General features: G+C 39.7%; 1 protein-coding gene across 3 annotated transcripts in view; it reads left to right on the top strand.

The window, feature by feature from the left end:
* LOC126321896 (dynein regulatory complex protein 8) overlaps positions 1-22,825 on the top strand; it is a 204,169-nt gene that overhangs the window by 89,194 nt on the left and 92,150 nt on the right. For all 3 annotated transcript variants that reach the window (XM_049994238.1, XM_049994239.1, XM_049994237.1), the window contains exon 3: positions 21,098-21,221. In XM_049994238.1, coding sequence (XP_049850195.1) covers positions 21,098-21,221 — 124 coding nt within the window. The remainder of the gene's footprint in view (positions 1-21,097; positions 21,222-22,825) is intronic.

Genomic DNA, 22,825 nt, shown 5'->3' with positions numbered 1-22,825 from the left:
GTTGCGGATTCGAATCCTGCCATGGGCATGGACGTATGTGATGTCCTTAGGTTAGTTAGGTTTAAGTAGTTCTAAGTCTAGGGGACTGATGACCTCAGGTATTAAGTCCCATAGTGCTTAGAGCCATTTGAACTATTTTGGAATGATCATATAGGCTCAGTTGTCAGTAAAGTAGGTGGCAAACTTTGGTTTATTGGTAGGATACTGGGAAAGTGCAATCTGTCTACAAAGGATATTTCTTACAAATCACTTGTGCGATCCATTCTATAATATTTCTCAAGTGCATGGAACCCATATCAAATATGACTAACAGACGATACTGAACATACATGGAGAAGGACAGCACAAATGGTCCTGGGTTTGTTTGACCCATGGCAAACTGTTACAGAGATGCTGAAGAAACAACTGGCAGACTCTCGAAGGTATAACTACTATCCCAAGATAATCTACTAGCAGAGTTTTTTGTAGTGGCAAGATCTTATGGGACCAAACTACTTAGGTCATCTGTCCCTAAGCTTACACACTACTTAATCTAACTTAAACTAACTTATGCTGTGGACAACACACACATTCATGCTAGAGGGAGGACTCGAACCTCCAATGAGGGGAGGTGCACAGACCACGACAACACACCTCAGACAGTGCGGCTACCCTGCACAGCAGCAAAGTTTCAAGTACCGGCTTTAAATGATGATTCTATGAATATACTACAGCTCCCTAGATATCTTTCCCATAAGGATTGTAAGGACAAGATTAAAATAATTACAGCAGGTGCAAAGGCTTTCAACCAATCATTCTTCTCATGCTCTATATGTGAATGGAACGGGAAGAACCCTAATAACTGGTAAAATGGGATGTACCCTCTGCCATTCATTTCACAGATGCTGCCACCTTCAGAGCCTCACTCTCGTTAGTCTCAGAGTTACACACCTGGCTTTGCTGTGTGGGGCTACTCCTGCAGGAGTACTAAGGCTTAGTTGCTGGCAACAGCAGTGGAGGCCTATGGTCAGTAGGTATCGTTGGGCCAAACACAGAATGGGCTCAAGCAATCCCACCACAAACAGCTCCATTGTTAAGCGTAAGCACCACAGGTGGTGCCCCTGGTGACTGCCTGTGATTACCTGCTGCTGTGCTGGTGATCCTCTCCACATCGGCAAGGATCATCGGAATCCCCTATATGTCTGTTGCCAGAGATGTCCCAATGGATGATGCCGCACACTCTCCCTTCTCACAGCTGCTACTTGAAGGGACTGTCCCTATCCCCATGTCTTCATTCCAACCCTCACATCACCATCTGGATTGTTTCTACGCATATGTGCCGATTTTGATGGGAGGGATCTGGTATCAAGTTGCTCAGAAGTTGAGTGCAGGCTGGAAGATATGACTTAGATGGCCATTAGAAGGAATAATATTGCTGAGGCACTGCACTCACATGTGAGCATGCCCCCTGTCTCACCACATGAATATGCTTACCAATAAATTTCTCATGCTGGTATAATATGGCCACCCAGCTAGTTTTGTACTCACATGTGATATTCTTAGTTACTATCATTACTGTAGTACAATTATACAATAACAACCTCATTTACCATTTGGTCTTTCTCTTTGGTTGCCATTTGGATTACAGCTGTCTTTGGTCATGGCTTGTTGACGTAAATTTGATGAAGTTTTCCACTTTTCACATTGTTGTTGCATAGGCTCTTTCGGGTTTGCCCTTGTCTTATGTCACATCACTGACTTTTATTTAAGGAATTATATTATTAAAATATTCTGTTTAATTATTATTATTATTATTATTTGGTTCATTGCATGCAGCTCTTGTTATTTAGCTGTTTTTAATTAATTGGTAATACCACAAGTCAGTGGGTTTTGAGTCATTCACAACATTTTGGAGGATTTCTGGAAGTCATTGTACTGGTCTGTGAAGATCTCCCTGGTTAGGTGCAAGTCTTCTAAATAACATAGGATCTCCTGAAACTTGATAATGTATTTACTCTCACACATAGAATCTCTGAAGCCTGTACTACTGTAATTACAGTACACATTTGGCTCATGAATGTCCTAGACGGATATGTAGATTTCCAGAAAATAGCAATGGACTATTAATGCTCCCAATGAAGAGAGCAGGCTTGCATATTAATCAGGAAACATTCAGAAATAAATTTCCAAAAATCCAATGGCAATATGTAATTTGCACAACTCAGATCAGTCACTTTTGGATAAATAAAAAATTCTATGTACTTCAAACTTTTGTTGTTCTATTTCATTGAAATGACTACCGTTCTTTAAGTCAAGATAACATCAAACACAATCTATGTCAAAAAATAGGCTTTGGATTAACACAGGCCATAATGACAGTCAACAACAGTATATACTGCTGCTAATCAATATACAAGTCTATACTCGTTAAGTAAACAACCCAAAGTGAATCACAATCGCTGCATACATATATTACAAAGTTTGCTCTACAGGGAGAAGTACTATAGCCATAGAATGTCTAATGGGTGCCCACAGTCAGAAAAAAACTTTTTGTGATATGTTTAATAATGTCTGTTAAACAAAAGAAAAAGCCTTTCACCTTGCATTTTTATGCATGAGCCTTAAATAAAATTTCTCTTAATAAAAGGACTGATCAAACACAAACCATGTTATACTATAAGGTGAAACATCAGTCTGCCTTGTTTAGCTTGACTACTACTTGGCATCGTGTTTTCTTCTCCAGGTAGCCCTTCCATCTTGTGGCATCACCTGCTTCTCTCCTGGGTTCTGACACTTGTGTATTGGTGATGAGGAAAAAAGAAGTTGTCTGGTAACATAGATGCTAAATTGGTTTGCCTGCTGGAGCAACAATAACAGCTGATGCAACAGCAGCAGCTCACATAGAATTTTTACAAACCTTGGCTTACCTTTGGGTGGATAAATTTCAAGTGCTTGAGGCCACTTTGCTCCAGGCTTCAACGCCCACTGCATGTGACACCCTCAACCTTCCTCCATCATATCCATCTTTTAGTGACACTACAGAGAACTGGGACATGTATTGACATCAACTGTAGCAACATTTCTCGGCATTTCAAGTCACACATGATCGATTGCAGTGATCATTATTTGTGTCATGGGGTTGCCCACCAGATCTGTTTTTTCTGCTCCGTAAATTGGCACCTCTGTCTCACCACATCACACTCTCTTTTAAGAAGATACACACTCTGTTGACTAATTATTATTCCCACAGATATGTAGTTGCATCCAGGCTCGAGCTTCACCAATACTATAAACAGCATAGACAATCATACTCTTCCTGGGTCACTGGCTTGAAAAATGTCATGGTTCGGCCTACAATCGATCCTGACATCTGCACAGTGCCATTGAAACTGGATGACCCACCATTGGAGGACATCCCACACATTGCACAGTTGTTTGAAATTGTGCCGGCTGCTAACAAACGACTCTTGCGAGGACACAGGTTGTGGCGGTTAACACATCACCACCCATTCCACCCCTACGTTGCAGAGGCATAGGACATATCCTAGGTTGCAGCAACATTGTGATTCATCATTGTCTGACATCAGCATGGCATTCAAGCCTACAGCCACCCCTTGTTGATGGTTTTGGGGACCACTCCCTTCATTCCCGCAATATTTTTCTGCTCACTCCTGAGCAGACAGTGATGATGGCTGAGACCCTGCATGCACTGTGGCAAAGAGGGGCTTCTCTGCTCAGTGTGTCAGACCTGTGTAACCTGCTCCCATCCCATCTACAAGTACCAGGACACTGTACATGTGCTGCAGTCACAATCCCTTATTGTGTAAATTGTTTCTCACACTTCACATTTCTCTCTAGGCTGTGTGAAGAAAACAGTTAGCAGAGATTTACTATGACCATGAATTTGTAATCACAAAATGTTTAAAGAAAAACTGCATGACAAAAATTAATGTTGTGTAAGCCCCATGAACCCATTTTACTTCCAAAAATTTCAAAAGCACACCTCTGTATGAGAAGTTTCCGAATCCTGTTAAATTCCTGATAATAAAATCCTTTGATAATGGAAAACAGTAAAACAATCTGAAGCTAATTTGATAAATAATGGCACAGTGTACTGTAATTTTATCTACTTAACAGTTAAACCCAGATAAATTTGGATCTAAACATGAATGAATGGGAATATGACACTAAGTGGTATGTAAACAAAGATCACATACTTTGACAACTGTCAGATTCAAAGTTCCCTCCAGTAAGCTAACTTGAACCAATGGTGTAAATAAAATCAATGGCAGATGCCTGAACTTGCATGTTTGGCCACATTTCACAGTGCAACACACAAATTCTCCTGTCTATATTACTGCAGATACACATCAAAGCAGGCCCTTCCAAAAGACACATACAACGCATGTAACAACTAATGCAAATACTTTGAAGAATAAAAACAAATAGATGATGGCAATAACTACTGTTAGTGGTGGGGTCAACAATCAGTGAATGTGATCAGTCTTTACAGTACACTACTTTTATTTATAGAGGCAAACATTAAGAGATAGTCTATTACAAAGCATAAGGCAATTAAATTGGTTACATTTGTGTTTCTTGAAGAGAGGAATGTTTTATGTCTTAGCTGTTCAGGGTCGGCGTGATGTGGTGACGGTGGTAGAAGCAGTTTGATGATATGAATCCTATAAGTGCCTCCAGTTGTGTCCTTGACATTAAAATATCACTTATCCTTACATTCTGTTTCAGCTGGTGGTGGTAATAGGTGCCATAGCATCCATTTGTCATAGGCTGGAACAAAGTAACTGCTTATGCAGCACTTGAAGGTTGTATTGGTTCAACTGCAGATTTCTCACCTAATAGTTTTGCACAGACCACATCGTGTTTAAATTAACATTCCACTTGCTATACTTAGCCAATTGCAAAGCTAAACAGTCCATCTACTGTTAACATTCGAGATTCATAATAAAACTTTTTCCACAAAAACAGTCACTTACGTAGCAACACAGTTCACACTTTCCACATTGGCATTTAGTGTTTTAGCACACATCATATACTGTAGTGAAGAAAAGAGCAATATTAAATTCACTGTTCATGTAATGCAGCTCAGTTCTAAACCGACGCCAATACTGCCTGTTCATGAGTGCCTCGTCACTGTCACAGGCATCGTTCCGGAAAAACCAAGAGCATTTGCATAATACAATGTCCGTTTAGTATATTCATCATAAAGTCAAATTCCACACTGATCTAACACAAGAAAGTTCGGTATTAATATCACGTTAAGCACACACCATTACAATGCACAGTACTCACTTCCATACCACGATGCTTTCAGGCTAACTGCCACTGTCTCCATTACTGTTTGACCTGACAATTATTGATACCTCTCTCACTCCACAGTTCTTACAACAGTTCTGCCTATTGCATTCCATTTCACACAATACATTTAATAAAAGCATTTGAAAGATCACTAGGAACAAAATCAAAGTTTTGTCATAAAGAACTCATATAAAAAAAAATAGCACAGTAAACATGGTCCTACACGCTTCATGTTCTACACTATACAACGAAACGAAAAATATTCTATGTCATCAGAAATATATCTATGAGTAAAAGGTAGCAAAAGATGATGTAAATAAAATAGAAAGAAACTTCCACATGGGAAAAATATATTAAAAATATATTAAAAATTATATATATATATATATATATATATATATATATATATATATATATATATATATATATATATATATATATATATATATATATATATATATATCGCCGGCAGACAGGCACATGAACAAAACACACAAACACACACAGAATTACTAGCTTTCGCAACCGATGGTTGCTTCTTCAGGAAGGAGAGGGAAAGACGAAAGGATGTGGGTTTTAAGGGAGAGGGTAAGGAGTCATTCCAATCCCGGGAGCGGAAAGACTTCCCTTAGGGGAAAAAAAGGACAGGTGTACACTCGCACTCACACACATATCCATCCGCACATACACAGACACAAGCAGGCATATTTAAAGGCAAAGAGTAAGGGCAGAGATGTCAGTCGAGGCGGAAGTACAGAGGCAAAGAAGTTGTTGAAAGACAGGTGAGGTATGAGCGGCGGCAACTTGAAATTAGCGGAGGTTGAGGCCTGGCGGATATCGAGAAGAGAGGATATACTGAAGAGCGAGTTCCCATCTCTGGAGTTCGGATAGGTTGGTGTTGGTGGGAAGTATCCAGATAACTCGGACGGTGTAACACTGTGCCAATATGTGCTGGCCGTGCATCAAGGCATGTTTAGCCACAGGGTGATCCTCATTACCAACAAACACTGTCTGCCGGTGTCCATTCATGCGAATGGACAGTTTGTTGCTGGTCATTCCCACATAGAAAGCGTCACAGTGCAGGCAGGTCAGTTGGTAAATCACGTGGGTGCTTTCACACGTGGCTCTCCCTTTGATTGTGTACACCTTCCGGGTTACAGGACTGGAGTAGGTGGTGGTGGGAGGGTGCATAGGACAGGTTTTACACTGGGGGCGGTTGCAAGGGTAGGAGCCAGAGGGTAGGGAAGGTGGTTTGGGGATTTCATAGGGATGAACCAAGAGGTTACGAAGGTTAGGTGGACGGCGGAAACACACTCTTGGTGGATTGGGGAGGATTTCATGAAGGATGGATCTCATTTCGGGGCAGGATTTTAGGAAGTCGTATCCCTGCTGGAGAGCCCACTCCCAGGTTCAACCAAACTGCCCTTGTCAAAGATTTACTGTCCTACACTCGTAGTCTCTGCTGGAAATATCACTTTGCCACGACGAAAACCAATCCTGATCCCACTCCTAATGATCCAACTCCCCAAGACACTATCCAAATTGAACCCTGCCTGCAACAGTTCCGTCCTCCATCACAGCGGGACCCACCTCCTCTTCCTCAAAATCACCCTCTCCAAACCTTCCAGGAATTTCTCACTTCCAGCCTTGCCTCTCAATCTTTCTTGAAAAACCTTAATCCTACTCCCAACATCACCACAGCCGAAGCCCAGGCTATCCGTGATCTGAAAGCTGACCGATCCATCATCATTCTTCCGGCTGACAAGGGTTCCACGACCGTGGTACTTGATCGTCGGGAGTATGTGGCTGAGGGACTCCGTCAGCTTTCAGACAACTCTACATACAAAGTTTGCCAAGGTAATCCCATTCCTGATGTCCAGGCGGAGTTTCAAGGAATCCTCAGAACCTTAGGCCCCCTACAAAACCTTTCACCTGACTCCATCAAACTCCTCACCCCACCGACACCTCGCACTCCTACCTTCTACCTACTTCCTAAAATTCACAAACCCAAACATCCTGGCCGCCCCATTGTAGCTGGTTACCAAACCCCCACAGAACGTATCTCTGCCTATGTAGATCAACACCTTCAACCCATTACATGCAGTCTCCCATCCTTCATCAAAGACACCAACCACTTTCTCGAACGCCTGGAATCCGTACCCAGTCTGATACCCCCGGAAACCATCCTTGTAACCATTGATGCCACTTCCCTATACACGAATATCCCGCACGTCCAGGGCCTCGCTGCAATGGAGCACTTCTTTCCACGCGGATCACCTGCCACCCTACCTAAAACCTCTTTCCTCGTCACCTTAGCCAGCTTCATCCTGACCCACAACTTCTTCACTTTTGAAGGCCAGACATACCAACAATTAAAGGGAACAGCCATGGGTACCAGGATGGCCCCCTCGTATGCCAACCTGTTTATGGGTCGCTTAGAGGAAGCCTTCTTGGTTACCCAAGCCTGCCAACCCAAAGTTTGGTACAGATTTATTGATGACATCTTCATGATCTGGACTCACAGTGAAGAACAACTCCAGAATTTCCTCTCCAACCTCAACTCCTTTGGTTCCGTCAGATTCACCTGGTCCTACTCCAAATCCCATGCCACTTTCCTAGACGTTGACCTCCATCTGTCCAATGGCCAGCTGCACACATCCGTCCACATCAAACCCACCAACAAGCAACAGTACCTCCATTATGACAGCTGCCACCCATTCCATATCAAACGGTCCCTTCCCTACAGCCTAGGCCTTCGTGGCAAACGAATCTGCTCCAGTCCTGAATCCCTCGACCATTACACCAACAACCTGAAAACAGCTTTCGCATCCCGCAACTACCCTCCCAACCTGGTACAGAAGCAGATAACCAGAGCCACCTCCTCATCCCCTCAAACCCGGAACCTCTCACAGAAGAACCCCAAAAGTGCCCCACTTGTGACAGAATACTTCCCGGGACTGGATCAGACCTTGAATGTGGCTCTCCAGCAGGGATACGACTTCCTAAAATCCTGCCCCGAAATGAGATCCATCCTTCATGAAATCCTCTCCACTCCACCAAGAGTGTGTTTCCGCCGTCCACCTAACCTTCGTAACCTCTTGGTTCATCCCTATGAAATCCCCAAACCACCTTCCCTACCCTCTGGCTCCTACCCTTGCAACCGCCCCCGGTGTAAAACCTGTCCTATGCACCCTCCCACCACCACCTACTCCAGTCCTGTAACCCGGAAGGTGTACACAATCAAAGGGAGAGCCACGTGTGAAAGCACCCACGTGATTTACCAACTGACCTGCCTGCACTGTGACGCTTTCTATGTGGGAATGACCAGCAACAAACTGTCCATTCGCATGAATGGACACCGGCAGACAGTGTTTGTTGGTAATGAGGATCACCCTGTGGCTAAACATGCCTTGATGCACGGCCAGCACATCTTGGCACAGTGTTACACCGTCCGAGTTATCTGGATACTTCCCACCAACACCAACCTATCCGAACTCAGGAGATGGGAACTCGCCCTTCAGTATATCCTCTCTTCTCGATATCCGCCAGGCCTCAACCTCCGCTAATTTCAAGTTGCCGCCGCTCATACCTCACCTGTCTTTCAACAACTTCTTTGCCTCTGTACTTCCGCCTCGACTGACATCTCTGCCCTTACTCTTTGCCTTTAAATATGTCTGCTTGTGTCTGTGTATGTGCGGATGGATATGTGTGTGTGTGCGAGTGTACACCTGTCCTTTTTTTCCCCTAAGGGAAGTCTTTCCGCTCCCGGGATTGGAATGACTCCTTACCCTCTCCCTTAAAACCCACATCCTTTCGTCTTTCCCTCTCCTTCCTGAAGAAGCAACCATCGGTTGCGAAAGCTAGTAATTCTGTGTGTGTGTTTGTGTGTTTTGTTCATGTGCCTGTCTGCCGGCGCTTTCCCGCTTGGTAAGTCTTGGAATCTTTGTTTTTAATATATTTTTCCCATGTGGAAGTTTCTTTCTATTTTTTGTGCGTATATATAATAGAAAGAAACTTCCACATGGGAATAATATATTAAAAACAAAGATTCCAAGACTTACCAAGCGGGAAAGCGCCGGTAGATAGGCACAATGAATAAAACACACAAACACACACACAGAATTTCGAGCTTTCGCAACCGGCAGCTGCTTCGTCAGGAAAGAGGGAAGGAAAAGGAAAGATGATGGATGGATATGCGTGTGTGTGTGTGTGTGTGTGTGTGTGTGTGTGTGTGTGTGTGTGTGTGTGTTTGTGTGTGCGTGCGCGAGTATATACCTATCCTTTTTTCCCCCTAAGGTAAGTCTTTCTGCTCCCGGGATTGGAATGACTCCTTACCCTCTCCCTTAAAACCCACATCCTTTCGTCTTTCCTTTTCCTTCCCTCTTTCCTGACGAAGCAGCTGCCGGTTGCGAAAGCTCGAAATTCTCTGTGTGTGTTTGTGTGTTTTATTCATTGTGCCTATCTACCGGCGCTTTCCCGCTTGGATATAAACAAAGATTCCAAGACTTACCAAGCGGGAAAGCGCTGGCAGACAGGCACAATGAACAAAACACACAAACACACACACAGAATTACTAGCTTTCGCAACTGATGGTTGATTCTTCAGGAAAGAGGGAAGGAGAGGGAAAGACAAAAGGATGTGGGTTTTAAGGGAGAGGGCAGGGACTCATTCCAATCCTGGGAGTGGAAAGACTTCCCTTAGGGGGAAAAAAGGACAGGTGTACACTCGCACACACACACATATCCATCCGCTCCTGGGATTGGAATGACTCCTTACCCTCTCCCTTAAAACCCACATCCTTTCGTCTTTCCCTCTCCTTCCCTCTTTCCTGAAGAAGCAACCATTGGTTGTGAAAGCTAGTAAATCTGTGTGTGTGTTTGTGTGTTTTGTTCATTGTGCCTGTCTGCTGGCGCTTTCCCGCTTGGTAAGTCTTGGAATCTTTGTTTTTAATATATTTTTCCCGTGTGAAAGTTTCTTTCTATTATATATATATATATATATATATATATATATATATATATATATATATATATATATATATATATATACTTACGAAGCAGGAAAGCGCCGGCAGACAGGCACATGAACAAAACACACAAACACACACACAGAATTACGAGCTTTCACAACTGGCAGTTGCTTCGTCAGGAAGGAGAGGGAAAAATGAAAGGATGTGGGTTTTAAGGGAGAGGGTAAGGAGTCATTCCAATCCCGGGAGCGGAAAGACTTCCCTTAGGGGAAAAAAAGGACAAGTGTACACTCGCACACACACACACACACATATCCATCCGCACATACACAGACACAAGCAGACATATTTAAAGGCAAAAATATGTCTGCTTGTGTCTGTGTATGTGCGGATGGATATGTGTGTGTGTGTGTGTGCGAGTGTACACCTGTCCTTTTTTTCCGCTAAGGGAAGTCTTTCCACTCCCGGGATTGGAATGACTCCTTACCCTCTCCCTTAAAACCCACATCCTTTCATTTTTCCCTCTCCTTCCTTCCTTCCTGATGAAGCAACTGCCAGTTGCGAAAGCTCGTAATTCTGTGTGTGTGTTTGTGTGTTTTGTTCATGTGCCTGTCTGCCGGCTCTTTCCCACTTGGTAAGTCTTGGAATCTTTGTTTTTAATATATTTTTCCCATGTGGAAGTTTCTTTCTGTTTTTTATATAGCTATTAGCCAAGGCATCACAGATGTCAGTTTCAAGGTGGATACAGGGCCCATTGTTCTCTTGATAAATCAGACAATGTATGCACATCTGGGCTCGCTGGAGGGGTATATTACTCCAAGACCAACCTCTCTTACCATTACCTCTAGTTATCCTCAGAGGAGGAATCACAGTTTGACTCTCTGATGATTAGCTCCAGTTACCGTCAGATGAGGAATCAAGGAAAATTGTTGTGATTGATACTCCTTTCGCATGATAGAAGTGGCTCCCATTTGGCATTGCCTTGCCCCCACAATTTTCTAAATGTCTCTGGAACAGCTGATGTAGCATATTCTGGCTTGCTGAATTACATGGATGATCTCCTTGTCACAGTATCCTCCTGGCAGGATCATATAAAAAATCTGTACAGCCTTTTTATGACCCTGTGGCAAGCAGGCCTGCATTGTTGTTTAGAGAAGGACAGGTTTTTTCAGCTGGATGTGGAGTATTTGGCGCACTGGCTCACCAAAGAATGAATCAGGCTTACTGATAGGAATATCACTGCAGTAGACTCTTTGCCCACTGAAAAAAGTGCATTATTTGCAGGTATTTTTCAGCAGAATCAACTATTATGCCAAGTTCCTATCCCACATTGGGCAATCTCTGAATCAATTTGTGTAGAAAGGGTGTGCCTTACAGTTGAAATCCCACCTGCAAGCAGGATTTCTCTTAATTGAAGACCATGCTGAAATCTGCCCCTTGCCTCAAGCCATTCTCCTCCAGTCACCACTTGGTTGTGGTAGGTGATGCATCCCCTTATGGCATCAGGACAATCTTGATGCATAGTAATGATGATGGCTCTGGACAGTCTATAACATGTAGTACCAAACACATTGACCTCTCCACAGTACAACTACTCAAAGATTGAAAGGGAGCATTGGCGATAGTTTTTGCCATTAAAAAATTTCATTTCTACCTTTTTGGGCCACAGTTCTTTTTATTGCACATTACAAGCTGTTAGTGACATTATCGGGGCATGCTCCAGCCTCTGGCAGTGGACAGCCCAATGCCCCCAGTGCTGGGCATCGTTCCTGAGTACATAAAATTATACCATCTAATATAAGCCAATTATGCAGCATTTCAGTGCTGATGTGTTCTCACTTCCCTCCACAGGCTCGATTCTCTCCACTGGCTTGAACCCTGATTTTGACCAACAGACATGCTGGTGGTTGTATGTCAATATATGTTGGACAGTTTCCCCATCACAGCCACTGTAACCCCACCTTGGGGACATCCTCTACTACATGAGCCATGGCTGACCAACTTATCTCACCCACTGGTCTGTGAACAAGTTAAGCTTCCGGAAACATTTCTCACAGACTCATTGTTTGTTAGCGATGTCATTCTCTTGGACAGTGAGAGGAATGAGCATCTGGTGATCATCTCAGCTGAGTTGCGGCAGAGGATGTTGAGCTTTCACTACTGGGAAAATTGGTGGAAGTGGAATATTGTGATAGCAGATACTTATTTAGTTACTGACTTTTGAAGTTAGAGATGAAGGGAGCACAGTGCATATGTTCTCTGATAATATTCAGTTGCCTATTTCTTCGAAAATAGTTGTGTGTTCTGAAGTGCATTTGTTTGTTACGTGGCAATGATTATGTGTCTTCTATTAACTGTGCACATTGTCATAAAGCCCTATGTAAGTTATGCTAACTGTTTATAAGTGTTATGTATGTAGTTTTGTGCCTGTTGCATCAAGTATGGAGCTGTACATGGTTTTCCACTTGTGATGTAATATCTTTAGTTTGAATTAATTCCAACATCCTCAAGTGTGTTTGTCAGCAGAGTTTGTTTCATTTTGAGTATTTTAATAATTACATTATTATTCAAGTCACACTTGAAAACAGTCTCCACCTGGACTCTAAGTGTGTACATTGGCCTCCCTGCTGCCAGGCAGCAAAAACAAATCTGAAAACTTCAAGCTGATAGATGAACGTGTGCACCTTTGTAGAATAGCTGGCACTAAAGTGACACACAGCTGACATTTGAGGTCCAATGTTGTAGGCAGTTCTTTAGAATGGCCATCCACCCTCCTGCAGGCCTTAAAATAACATTATTTGAATTTAATTTTTTTTAATATATATATTTTTATTTCACACGTCTATTTCTATAGGAACAAACTAAGGAGCAAGTCTCAATGGTCATGTAATGTGTCAGTATATGAAATTGAAATCATAACAGTTAACAAAAAATAAAATAATTTTATGTAAACCCTTTGCAAACAACGAGCTATTGAGTATATGTTCACATAATCAGCACAGGAATTTGCTATAGTATCTTAGAACATTTTCTGAGCTCAAACATAATGAGATATCTAAAACAGAATGATCTACTACATGCCAAGCAGCATGGATTTTGAGAACATTAATCATGTGAAACCTAACTCACACTTTTCTCGCATGACATCCTGAAAGCCATGGAACAAGGCAGTCAGGTATATACAGTATTTTTCGATTTTTGAAAAGCATTTGACTCAGTGCCATACCTACACTCATTATGAAAAGTGTGATTGTATGGGGTATCAGACGAAATATGTGACTGGATTGAGGATTTTGTTGTAGGGGGTATGCAACATCTTATCTTGGGCAATGAATGATTAACAGTTGAAGAAATAACTTTGTGTGTACCCAAGGGAAGTGTGTTTTGCTCCCTTGCTGTTCATGTTGTATATTATTAATCTTGCAGACAATATTAATAGTAACTTCAGACTTTTTGACGATGAAGCAGCTGTCTATATTGAAGTTCCTCAAAGTACAGTCTGAATGAAGCTATAAAAATATTCAGTCAGACCTTGATAAGATTTCAAAGTTGTGCAGTGATTGGCACCTTGTTTTAAATGTCCAAAAATGTAAAATTTTGCACTTCACAAAATGAAATAACATAGCGTCCCATGGCTATAATATTAGTGAGTCACAGCTGGAATCTGTAAACTCCCACAAATACTTGGATGTGACTCTTAGTAGGGACACGAAGTGAAATGATTTATAGATTCAGTTGTGGTAAAGAAGAGAATGGACTTCAGTTTATTGGTAGAATACTAGGGAAACACAATGGGTCTGCAAGTTAGTTTGCTTACAAATAACTTGTGCAACCCATCTTAGAATATAGGATAGGAAATAGGACTAGCAGGGGATATTGAAAGTACACATCGAAGGGGAGCACAAATGGTCAAAGGTTTGTATGACCTGCAGAGGAATGTCACTGAAATGTTGAAAGAACTGAGATGGGTGACTCTTGAAGATAGACAGAAAATGTCCTGAGAAAATTTACTGAGAAAGTTTCTAGAACTGATTTTAACTCATGACTCTAGGAATATACTACATTACCCTATAAATTGCTCCCATAGGGATTGTGAGGATAAGATTAGATTAATTACAATATACATATAGCAATTTAAACAATAATTTTTCCCATGGTCCAAATGTGAATGGTACAAGAAAAAGCTCTAATGACTGGTACAGTGGGATGTACCCTCTACCATGCAGTTCACAGGGGTTTGCAGAGATATAGATGCAGATGCTTAAATTTTTTGTAGGAACTCCCTGATGGAATGAGCCATGAAGGAATTCTTCAGTTTAGACTTGAGGATTACTACTCAGATTTTTTAATTCTTGTATTGCTTTATTGAAAATGTATGCAGCAGAATACTGTATGGCTTTCTGCACATGAGTCATGGAGATGTGATCCAGATGCAGATTAGATTTCTGCCTAGTATTAACTAAGGGAAAGCTTTCCATAACACTTAGTTTTAAAAGCTCTTCATCAAACACTGTCATTTCTTTTGCTGGGTTAAACTGACTTTCTACAAGGTGTACAACTTTGCTTCTGCCATTTTTTCCCCAACATTTCAGGCTTTAATGAAACATATTGGTTACAAATGCACCATACAAAGTATTTTCCATTGCTGCCCCCTACTTTCTTGCATCTTTCAGGCAGTGTACGAATCCCGTAACGAAAAAATTGTTCATCTTTTGAAGCGATCCATGAATCGATACAGTTTGTGACTTCTTCATGAGATCAGAAGTGTTGGTTAGCCAGGCCATGCGCCATTGATCTAAACAGGTGATAGTTAGAGGGAACAATCTCTGGAGAATACGGTGGGTGAGGTAGGACTTCCCATTTTTCCAAGTACGTTTTTGACCTCTTTTGCAACATGTGGTCGAGCATTGTCATGCTACAGAATCACTTTATTGTGCCTCTTGCTGTATTGTGGCCATTTGTCTTTTAATGCTCTGCTTAGACACATTAATTGCATTCAATAATGAACACCTGTGTTTGTTTCACTTGGTTTTAACACCTCATAGTACACGGCGTCAAACTGGTCTCACCAAATGCAGAGCATGATCCTGGAGCCATGAATATTCGGTTTGGCTGTCGACATGGAAGCATGGCCAGGATATCCCCATGACTTTTTGCATTTAGGGTTATCATAATGAACCCATTTTTCATCCCCGGTCACAATGTGATGCAGAAATCCCTTCTGTTTTTGCCTCTGAAGCAACTGTTCACTAACACACAAATGCTGTTCAACGTCTCTTGGTTTCAGCTCACACGGGACCCAAGTTCCTTGTTTTCTGAATTATGCCCATAGCCTTGAGATGTTTTGAAATGGCTTGCTGTGTCACTCCTACTAATCATGCCAATTCTTCTTGAGTCTGATGCTAGCCTTCACTCAGCAATGTCTCCAATTCTGAATCTTCGAAAACATTCTCTCTTCCACCACTATGACAGCCTAGGGCATTAAAATCACCATTCTTGAAGCGTTGAAACCACTCACAACATGTTCTGTCACTAATAGCATCCTTACCATATGTGCTGGAGAAGATCTGATGAGACTCAGCTGCTGTTTTCTTCATATTGAAACAAAACAGTAACACCTCCCCTAATGATGATAATTAGGCTCATAAACTGACTTTTCAATCAAGAACAACTTCATGAAGCAGACACAAATCGACTAATGTTTGAATGAGATTATGTTGACTGAGGTCCAAGCTAACTGCCAGACGTCTGCATTTTTTTTTTTTTTTTTTTACCACTACTTACCAAGCAGTCTCGACCACTAAAAAACAAGCTTCAGGCTCTTCTTGGTTCATTTCACAAAACACAAATTAGTTCAGTCAGAACACTGTGCAAGAGTGAGATAATCACAAGATCAAATATTCCTGCAACAGGAGTGTAAAAATGTGTTGGCAATGTTTTAACCATGTTTTCAACAATGCCTTAAATGATGTGAAACAAATTTCATTAATGAATTTATAAAACCTTTTGGAGGTCATTTCATTCATTAGTAGGCATGGGTCTAAAATTTAACTGTATAGTTTCTGAAGCTTAAACGATACTCTTTTTAGATACAGCAAGATAAAAAAGATTAAATAACATACAGTTGACATATGGGCCCCCACAACTACAAAAAATGTGGTCCTCAAGGCATTTTCATCAAATTTGCTGGTGCATATATTTGGATAGAGAAGGATAGAGGCTGTTGTACAAAAAACACGAGAAGACAGCATGATTGAATGTCATATTACAATTTTTGGCTGGATATGTCTTTAAAATTACAGTTTATTGCTGGCTAAAGTTGGGTTCTCCTAGTTGCACAATAAATTTTCTGTCAGCTGTCACTAGATTTATTTAAAAATCTAATCAGTAATATATTCTTAATTCAGAACAAAAAATTGTTTAAATATATGAAAGCAAGGGCTTGTAATTTAAGAAACTTTTCATATTAGTTACCCAAAGTTTGCAGTTCAGCATGTGTGTAGGTGGTGCAAGCGTGGAACCTCTATATACAAGAGCTGCAGAAATGGAACCTAGGGAAATACCAAGCTGAAACTTTGTACATATCCATACAAAACATTGTGGAGCCTTCCCATATAATTTCAGGCAGATTTGGAAATGGTCTTGTGGGGACCCCTAGTCCACTTGATAAGGAGTGATACTACTACTGCTGCTGCTACTGCACTACAATTAATGCTACTATCACAAATACATCACATGATTATGTGTCTAAAATAAAAATTTCACATTTAATACTAGACATAATAAATAAAAAATCATTAGAATGATTGCAGAAACAGACTTTCTTTCAGCCAGCCTTATAGAATTATGTTTATTTTCTGTCCTTTCTTTTTTTGTTTTCACACTTTGTACGTACTTCTCATTCCTTCCATAGCGAAGCACACTGAAACATTCCCATCTCTGCCCTCTTTCAAAGCTATGTGCCAACATAATATTTCTGCATCACATATATTTAGAGGTATTCATTTACTATCAGTTCTTGTAGTCCTTCCCACCATAAGTATACATTTGTTATATTATCTTTCCCAGAGATCCCATAACAAATCGAGGAAGTCTCTTTTAAATGTACTGAGACTTCCTTAAGGTTAATTAAAGAAATGTTTCAAGTGATAATACAGTTGATATTATTGTCTCAGTGGCTTTAAGATATGCACAGAGCTGTAATTTTATTTTATATTTGTCTCACAAATAATCAGGTGAGTGGATCTTTGGTGTACATCACAGAAATACAGAGAATCATCAAGATGGCAGGACAGGTAATGCTTTACCCTGATGAAAATTTAATGTGATTCAGTATGATTATTATTTTGGCCAAAACAATCTTCCTCATCAGTCATGGAAAGAAGAAAAGTGACATTACTCTCCAGGAAAAAAGCAGTTTGGAAATTTAGAGAAATGAACAGGTAAATGAAACAAAGGTAGTTAATCAAGAATGAACTTTGATATTATTTTTCACTACTGCCAGTCAGTTATTATCTTATTTCTAAAGCTGATTTCTTAAATTAATTTGGAAATGATTGATTTTATACAAGAAAAAATATGTTGTAGTCAATAAACAAACTTTGCATCTGTGACACAATTTACTTCCAGCTACACCGGTGTGCAAAGTGGACATTATTTGTGTGCTTAAAGGATTTTTTTCTTCCTTAATGTGTGGCTCTATGATGTAATGAGCCAACCCTTGGAAGTGTTATATGCGTCAGGGCCCTAGACAGGGCTCTGCTATAGGCCAAGTGGTGTATAGTGTGTACCATAATTGACAGACAAAATGTGGTGAATGTGTAAGATAATAGAAGCAAAAACATTTTGGTAAACTTGGATCCAAAAATTGACCATTTGTGAGATAATTGTGGATATATGGTTTTGAACTGCTTCTGACTTCACTACAAAGTTTTGTTCTAGTTAGCACAAATGTATTTGAAATGTAACTTTTTCAGTTCTCCCTCCACCTAATTGGGCTCAAATTTCACCCAATTGTCCATCGTTGGGGAATGTGCCACGTGCGTAATGGGGCACTGAAACATTTTGTGGCTAATGAATGCAAGATGACATCTAACACACTGATGCAACCCTACGTCTACATCTACATCTACCTGGATACTCTGCAAATCCCATTCAAGTGCCTGGCAGAGGGTGTATTGAACCAACACCTATATCTTTCTGTATGAACTCTGATTTCCCTATTTTATCATGGTGACATTTTCTCCCTATCTAGGTTGGTGTCAACAAAATATTTTCACATTCGGAGGAGAAAGTTGGTGATTGGAATTTTGTGAGAAGATTTCGCCGCAACGAAAAATGCCTTTGTTTCCAAATCCTGTATCATTTCAGTGACACTCTCTCCCCTATTTCAGGATAATACAAAACGTGCTGCCCTTCTTTGAAATTTTTCGATGTACTGCTTCAATCATAACTGGTAAGGATCCCATGCTGCGCAGCATTATTCTAAAAGAGGACGGGTAATTGTAGTGTAAGCAGCCTCCTTAGCAGATGTTACATTTTCTAAGTGTTCTTACAATAAAACGCAGTCTTTGGTTAGCCTTCCCCACAACATTTTATAAGTGTTCTTTCCAATGTAAGTTGTTTGTAATCGTAATTCCTAGGTATTTAGTTGAATATACAGACTTTAGATTTGACTGATTTATCATGTAACTGAAGTTTAACTGATTCCTTTTAGCACTCATGTGAATGACCTCACTTTTCATCATTTAAGGTCAGTTGTCAATTTTCACACCATACAGATATCTTTTCTAAATCGTTTTGCAATGAATTGGATCTTCTGATGACTTTATTAGTTGATAAATGACAATGTCATCTGCAAACAGTCTAAGACAGCTGCTCAGATTATCTCCCAAATCATTTATATAGATAAGGAACAGCAAAGGGCCTATAACTCTACCTTGGGGAACACCAGAAATCACTTCTGTTTTACTTAGTGACTTTCCATCAGTTACTACAGACTGTGATCTCTCTGAATGGAAATCACAAATCCAGTCACATAAGTGAGATGATATTCCATAAGCACACAATTTCACTACAAGCTGTTCGTGTGGCCCAAGATGGATAGGTCCAGCAGGGCCTGTACCTTGGCTTTTCAAATTAGCTGACTGGATTTATTTGTCAGGGGTCATCTCAAACATGAAATGTACAGTATCCAAACTGATAAGGTTAAAGAGTTGTACCAGTGGCTTTCAAGATTTGCAAGATGATCCAGTTATGCTAGAAAAAATCTGTAACTTGTCATACCCTACCCTTAATATAGCAATCAGAAAACAGCTGTTTTTCTTCATGGCATCATTGCAAAATAATGTAAACCACTGAACAAGTGATATATTTCAATTTTTACTAAGCTGACAGTTGGCATAACCAAAAATGAAAAAAGTTTAGTTAACTTCAAGATGGTATCAGTTCATCTAGGAATCTGTCTCATTATTAACCAAACAGTTCAGGGGCTGGGTTGTTATTGCAACAGGCAAGAAGCAATAACATGTGTTTTCCCAATAAATGGTTTCATTTCCATTTTACATATATCAGTTCACAATCATAGTCAGAGTTTCATACCACAAGAAAACACAAATTCGGATCAAATACAAAAACCTGAGAACAGTTTCATTGGCTTTCTCAATACCACTGTCTCCAAAGAGCTTTAGATGATGTTAAGTCTTTGAATAACAAAAAGAGTCCAATGTAGAAGGCACCAAATAATGATAATATAAACCTTGATAATTATTCTTGTTGCCTCCAGAATGTTCTCCACGTCAATTGTTATTTTTTATTTTTATTTTATTTATTTATTTATTTTTTGTAACTTTCATTTTCATATTGTAATTCAGTTTTAATTTAATAAGTGTTGTCTTTGAGGATTTTTGAAAGTAATCACTGATGCTAAAGTTTCTATAGATTTAAAAATATTCCTAATGCTGTTAACTTAATGTTATAATGAAATATTCATTGAGTATCATTAATATCACATAAAAATACTAATAGTAATGTACATATTTTGTCTGATATTACAAATTACATGGAAAAATTATAATACATGATATAGTTTTGTTTTATTAGAATTATCTGTCATATATTAGCAAACTAATCTTCATAGTGCAGCATCACAGTATGCAAATGAACAATACATAAACAAAAAGATATATTTATGACAAAAGTTTGTCTGGAAAAGTCTGTGAAAGCCCATAGTTATGGATAATATAATTTATGAGTGAAAATGAATCCAAATCTCACCAGATTGTAGATGGTATAGCATATTTCATATCTGAGCAAAAGTTCTGTCAGTTAGTTACTGATGCATTACAAATTTACTGCAGAGATGAGTGTAATATAGCATACAAACGCAAAGATGACATGTGGACAACTTCTTTAACAGGAACGGATGTTCAGTAAATTGTAACATGTTGCATCCTGAAGTAACATTGTGTTTTTTGTTAAGGCAGACCATTGATGAACTTCAAGCTGCATTACATATGGACCAAAAACATTAATTTCAAATATATTTGTACTATGTATGACAATATTTCATACTAAAGTCAATGGTGACTCATAACCACACAGTCAAAATTCTCACACAGACTGCTTGTTGTGTATACTTTGTGCCATACTATCATCATACAAGTATAAATATATCAGTACTAGTTTCCCCTAAGTACCTGTTCATGATGTTTTGTTATAGTCATTATTCATTTGTGTTTATGTGAATGAGTTATTTTTCAAGACAAGAGCTACTATGCATAATGTTATAGTGGAAATGGGCAATTAAAAAAACACTTGCAATTCTTCAGGATGTTGTCCAACTGAAGCAGAAATACAAGAAATTCTTGTTGCAGTTGAAGATCAAGAAACATCAGGAAGTGTTCAGCTTGACAAATTTTTACCAGTAATGAAACAGATAATCCAGGAAAACAGGTATGCCACTTTCAACATTGCAAACAATATTAGATATTTAGAAAACCTACTTGTATGAACATTACTAGTTTTACTATCATTTCTTTTTTCTCAGAACTATAAGAGGATTACTAGCTTTAATAGGTTGCAGCTATAAATTAATTTGAAATGATATCTTCCCCATTTTCTACAAACACAAATAAAGGTCAGCTACTATGCTAACATTGTGATTACTTTTAACTCAAGACCAGAAATTAAAAAAGTATTACCAGAAATCATTCTCACATCTCCAAAAATAGTTTTTTTACAGTCCACTAACCTCTATAATCACACTCATCATCTATTGTTAAATTGTGAGACATAATTTGTGGCCAGTACTTCAGAGAGCAAAATGTTTTTAATGCTGGCAGAAAAATAAAAAAGTAAAAGTACACAGCAGTATCAAAGCTTTTGGAACTGTTAGTTTCTTCCTTGAGGAGGAGAGAGGGACAAATTGCAGAAGGTTGAAATGAAGAGCAGATCACTCAGACATCAGAATGAGAGGAACCCACATATTGCGAGGAAGAGGGTAAACAAAGGTGAAGGATGGTACTTCAAAGACAGGAGGAGGTCAGGAGTAGCAGATTGGTAAGTGCTATGCCAGTTTTAATCCAGAGAAGATGATAGCGAAGGAGAAATAAAGATAGATTAGTGGAAGGGGAATAAATATTGCAATTGTGAACTAGAACAGGAAAAAATGAGAAAGAAGGGGGGAGTAGAATTCAGAAGAAAAGTAAAAGCAATAATTAAAATAGTCCTAATAAATAAAGAGTGTATACAACATAATGAAATTTGTATCCAATTTAATGAGAAAAGATATCATAAAGATAAAAAGAGGGAAAGGGGCAGGTGGAGTGTCCATGACAGTATTGTGGTGTAAAGATGTGTTGGAGAGCAAGTTACCAGCTCCAGAGTTCTGGAAAGTGATTGTATTCTTTTATTTATTATTTCTGATTTAATAATTTCTTTATTGCTCTTAATGTTTGTCTTTGTGCTTCTCCTTCCATTCTTCTTCATTTTCTCCCACCCAAGTTCTTAATATTTATTTCCCATACTCTTAACCCCTTAACCTAAAACTCTGTGTTATCTCTTTTTTATTATGTCGGCAGCAACATAAAATCCTAGGCATCCTCAAGTAACAAAAACATAAAACCCCACTTATATCTGCTTCAGCGCTTATATTTAAGTGTTTGGCCCTCTTGAGACCATTAGTCCCACATTTGTAGCCTGGCTGCAATGTTTTGGTTGAGGTGGTTGCCACTAGATATCATCTTTACTGTGTCTCACTTTTGATACTTGAGAAAAAAATTCACACTTTCAGCCTCTCTCCTGTAATGTTACTAAGCCAATGCTTTCAAAAAAGACTGCAATAGAGATCCTGAATTTGACAATGAATTTAGTAACTCGGTAATGAAGGAGAATGTGATGTTACTTCATTAGAGGCTGAAAGTGGTGACACTTTGTCTGTTGAATGACAATTGCTCATCAGTGGTATGAGATAAATATATCCACTGTGATCCGACCAACTCCTCCAGCCTTTATGTTCACAGGAAGCCATTGCAAAATACATGGTTAGACTTCATAGC

The sequence above is a fragment of the Schistocerca gregaria genome, chromosome 2, assembly GCF_023897955.1.
Source record: "Schistocerca gregaria isolate iqSchGreg1 chromosome 2, iqSchGreg1.2, whole genome shotgun sequence".
Classification (NCBI taxonomy): domain Eukaryota; kingdom Metazoa; phylum Arthropoda; class Insecta; order Orthoptera; family Acrididae; genus Schistocerca; species Schistocerca gregaria.
This window is presented reverse-complemented; position numbering and strand designations above follow the sequence as displayed.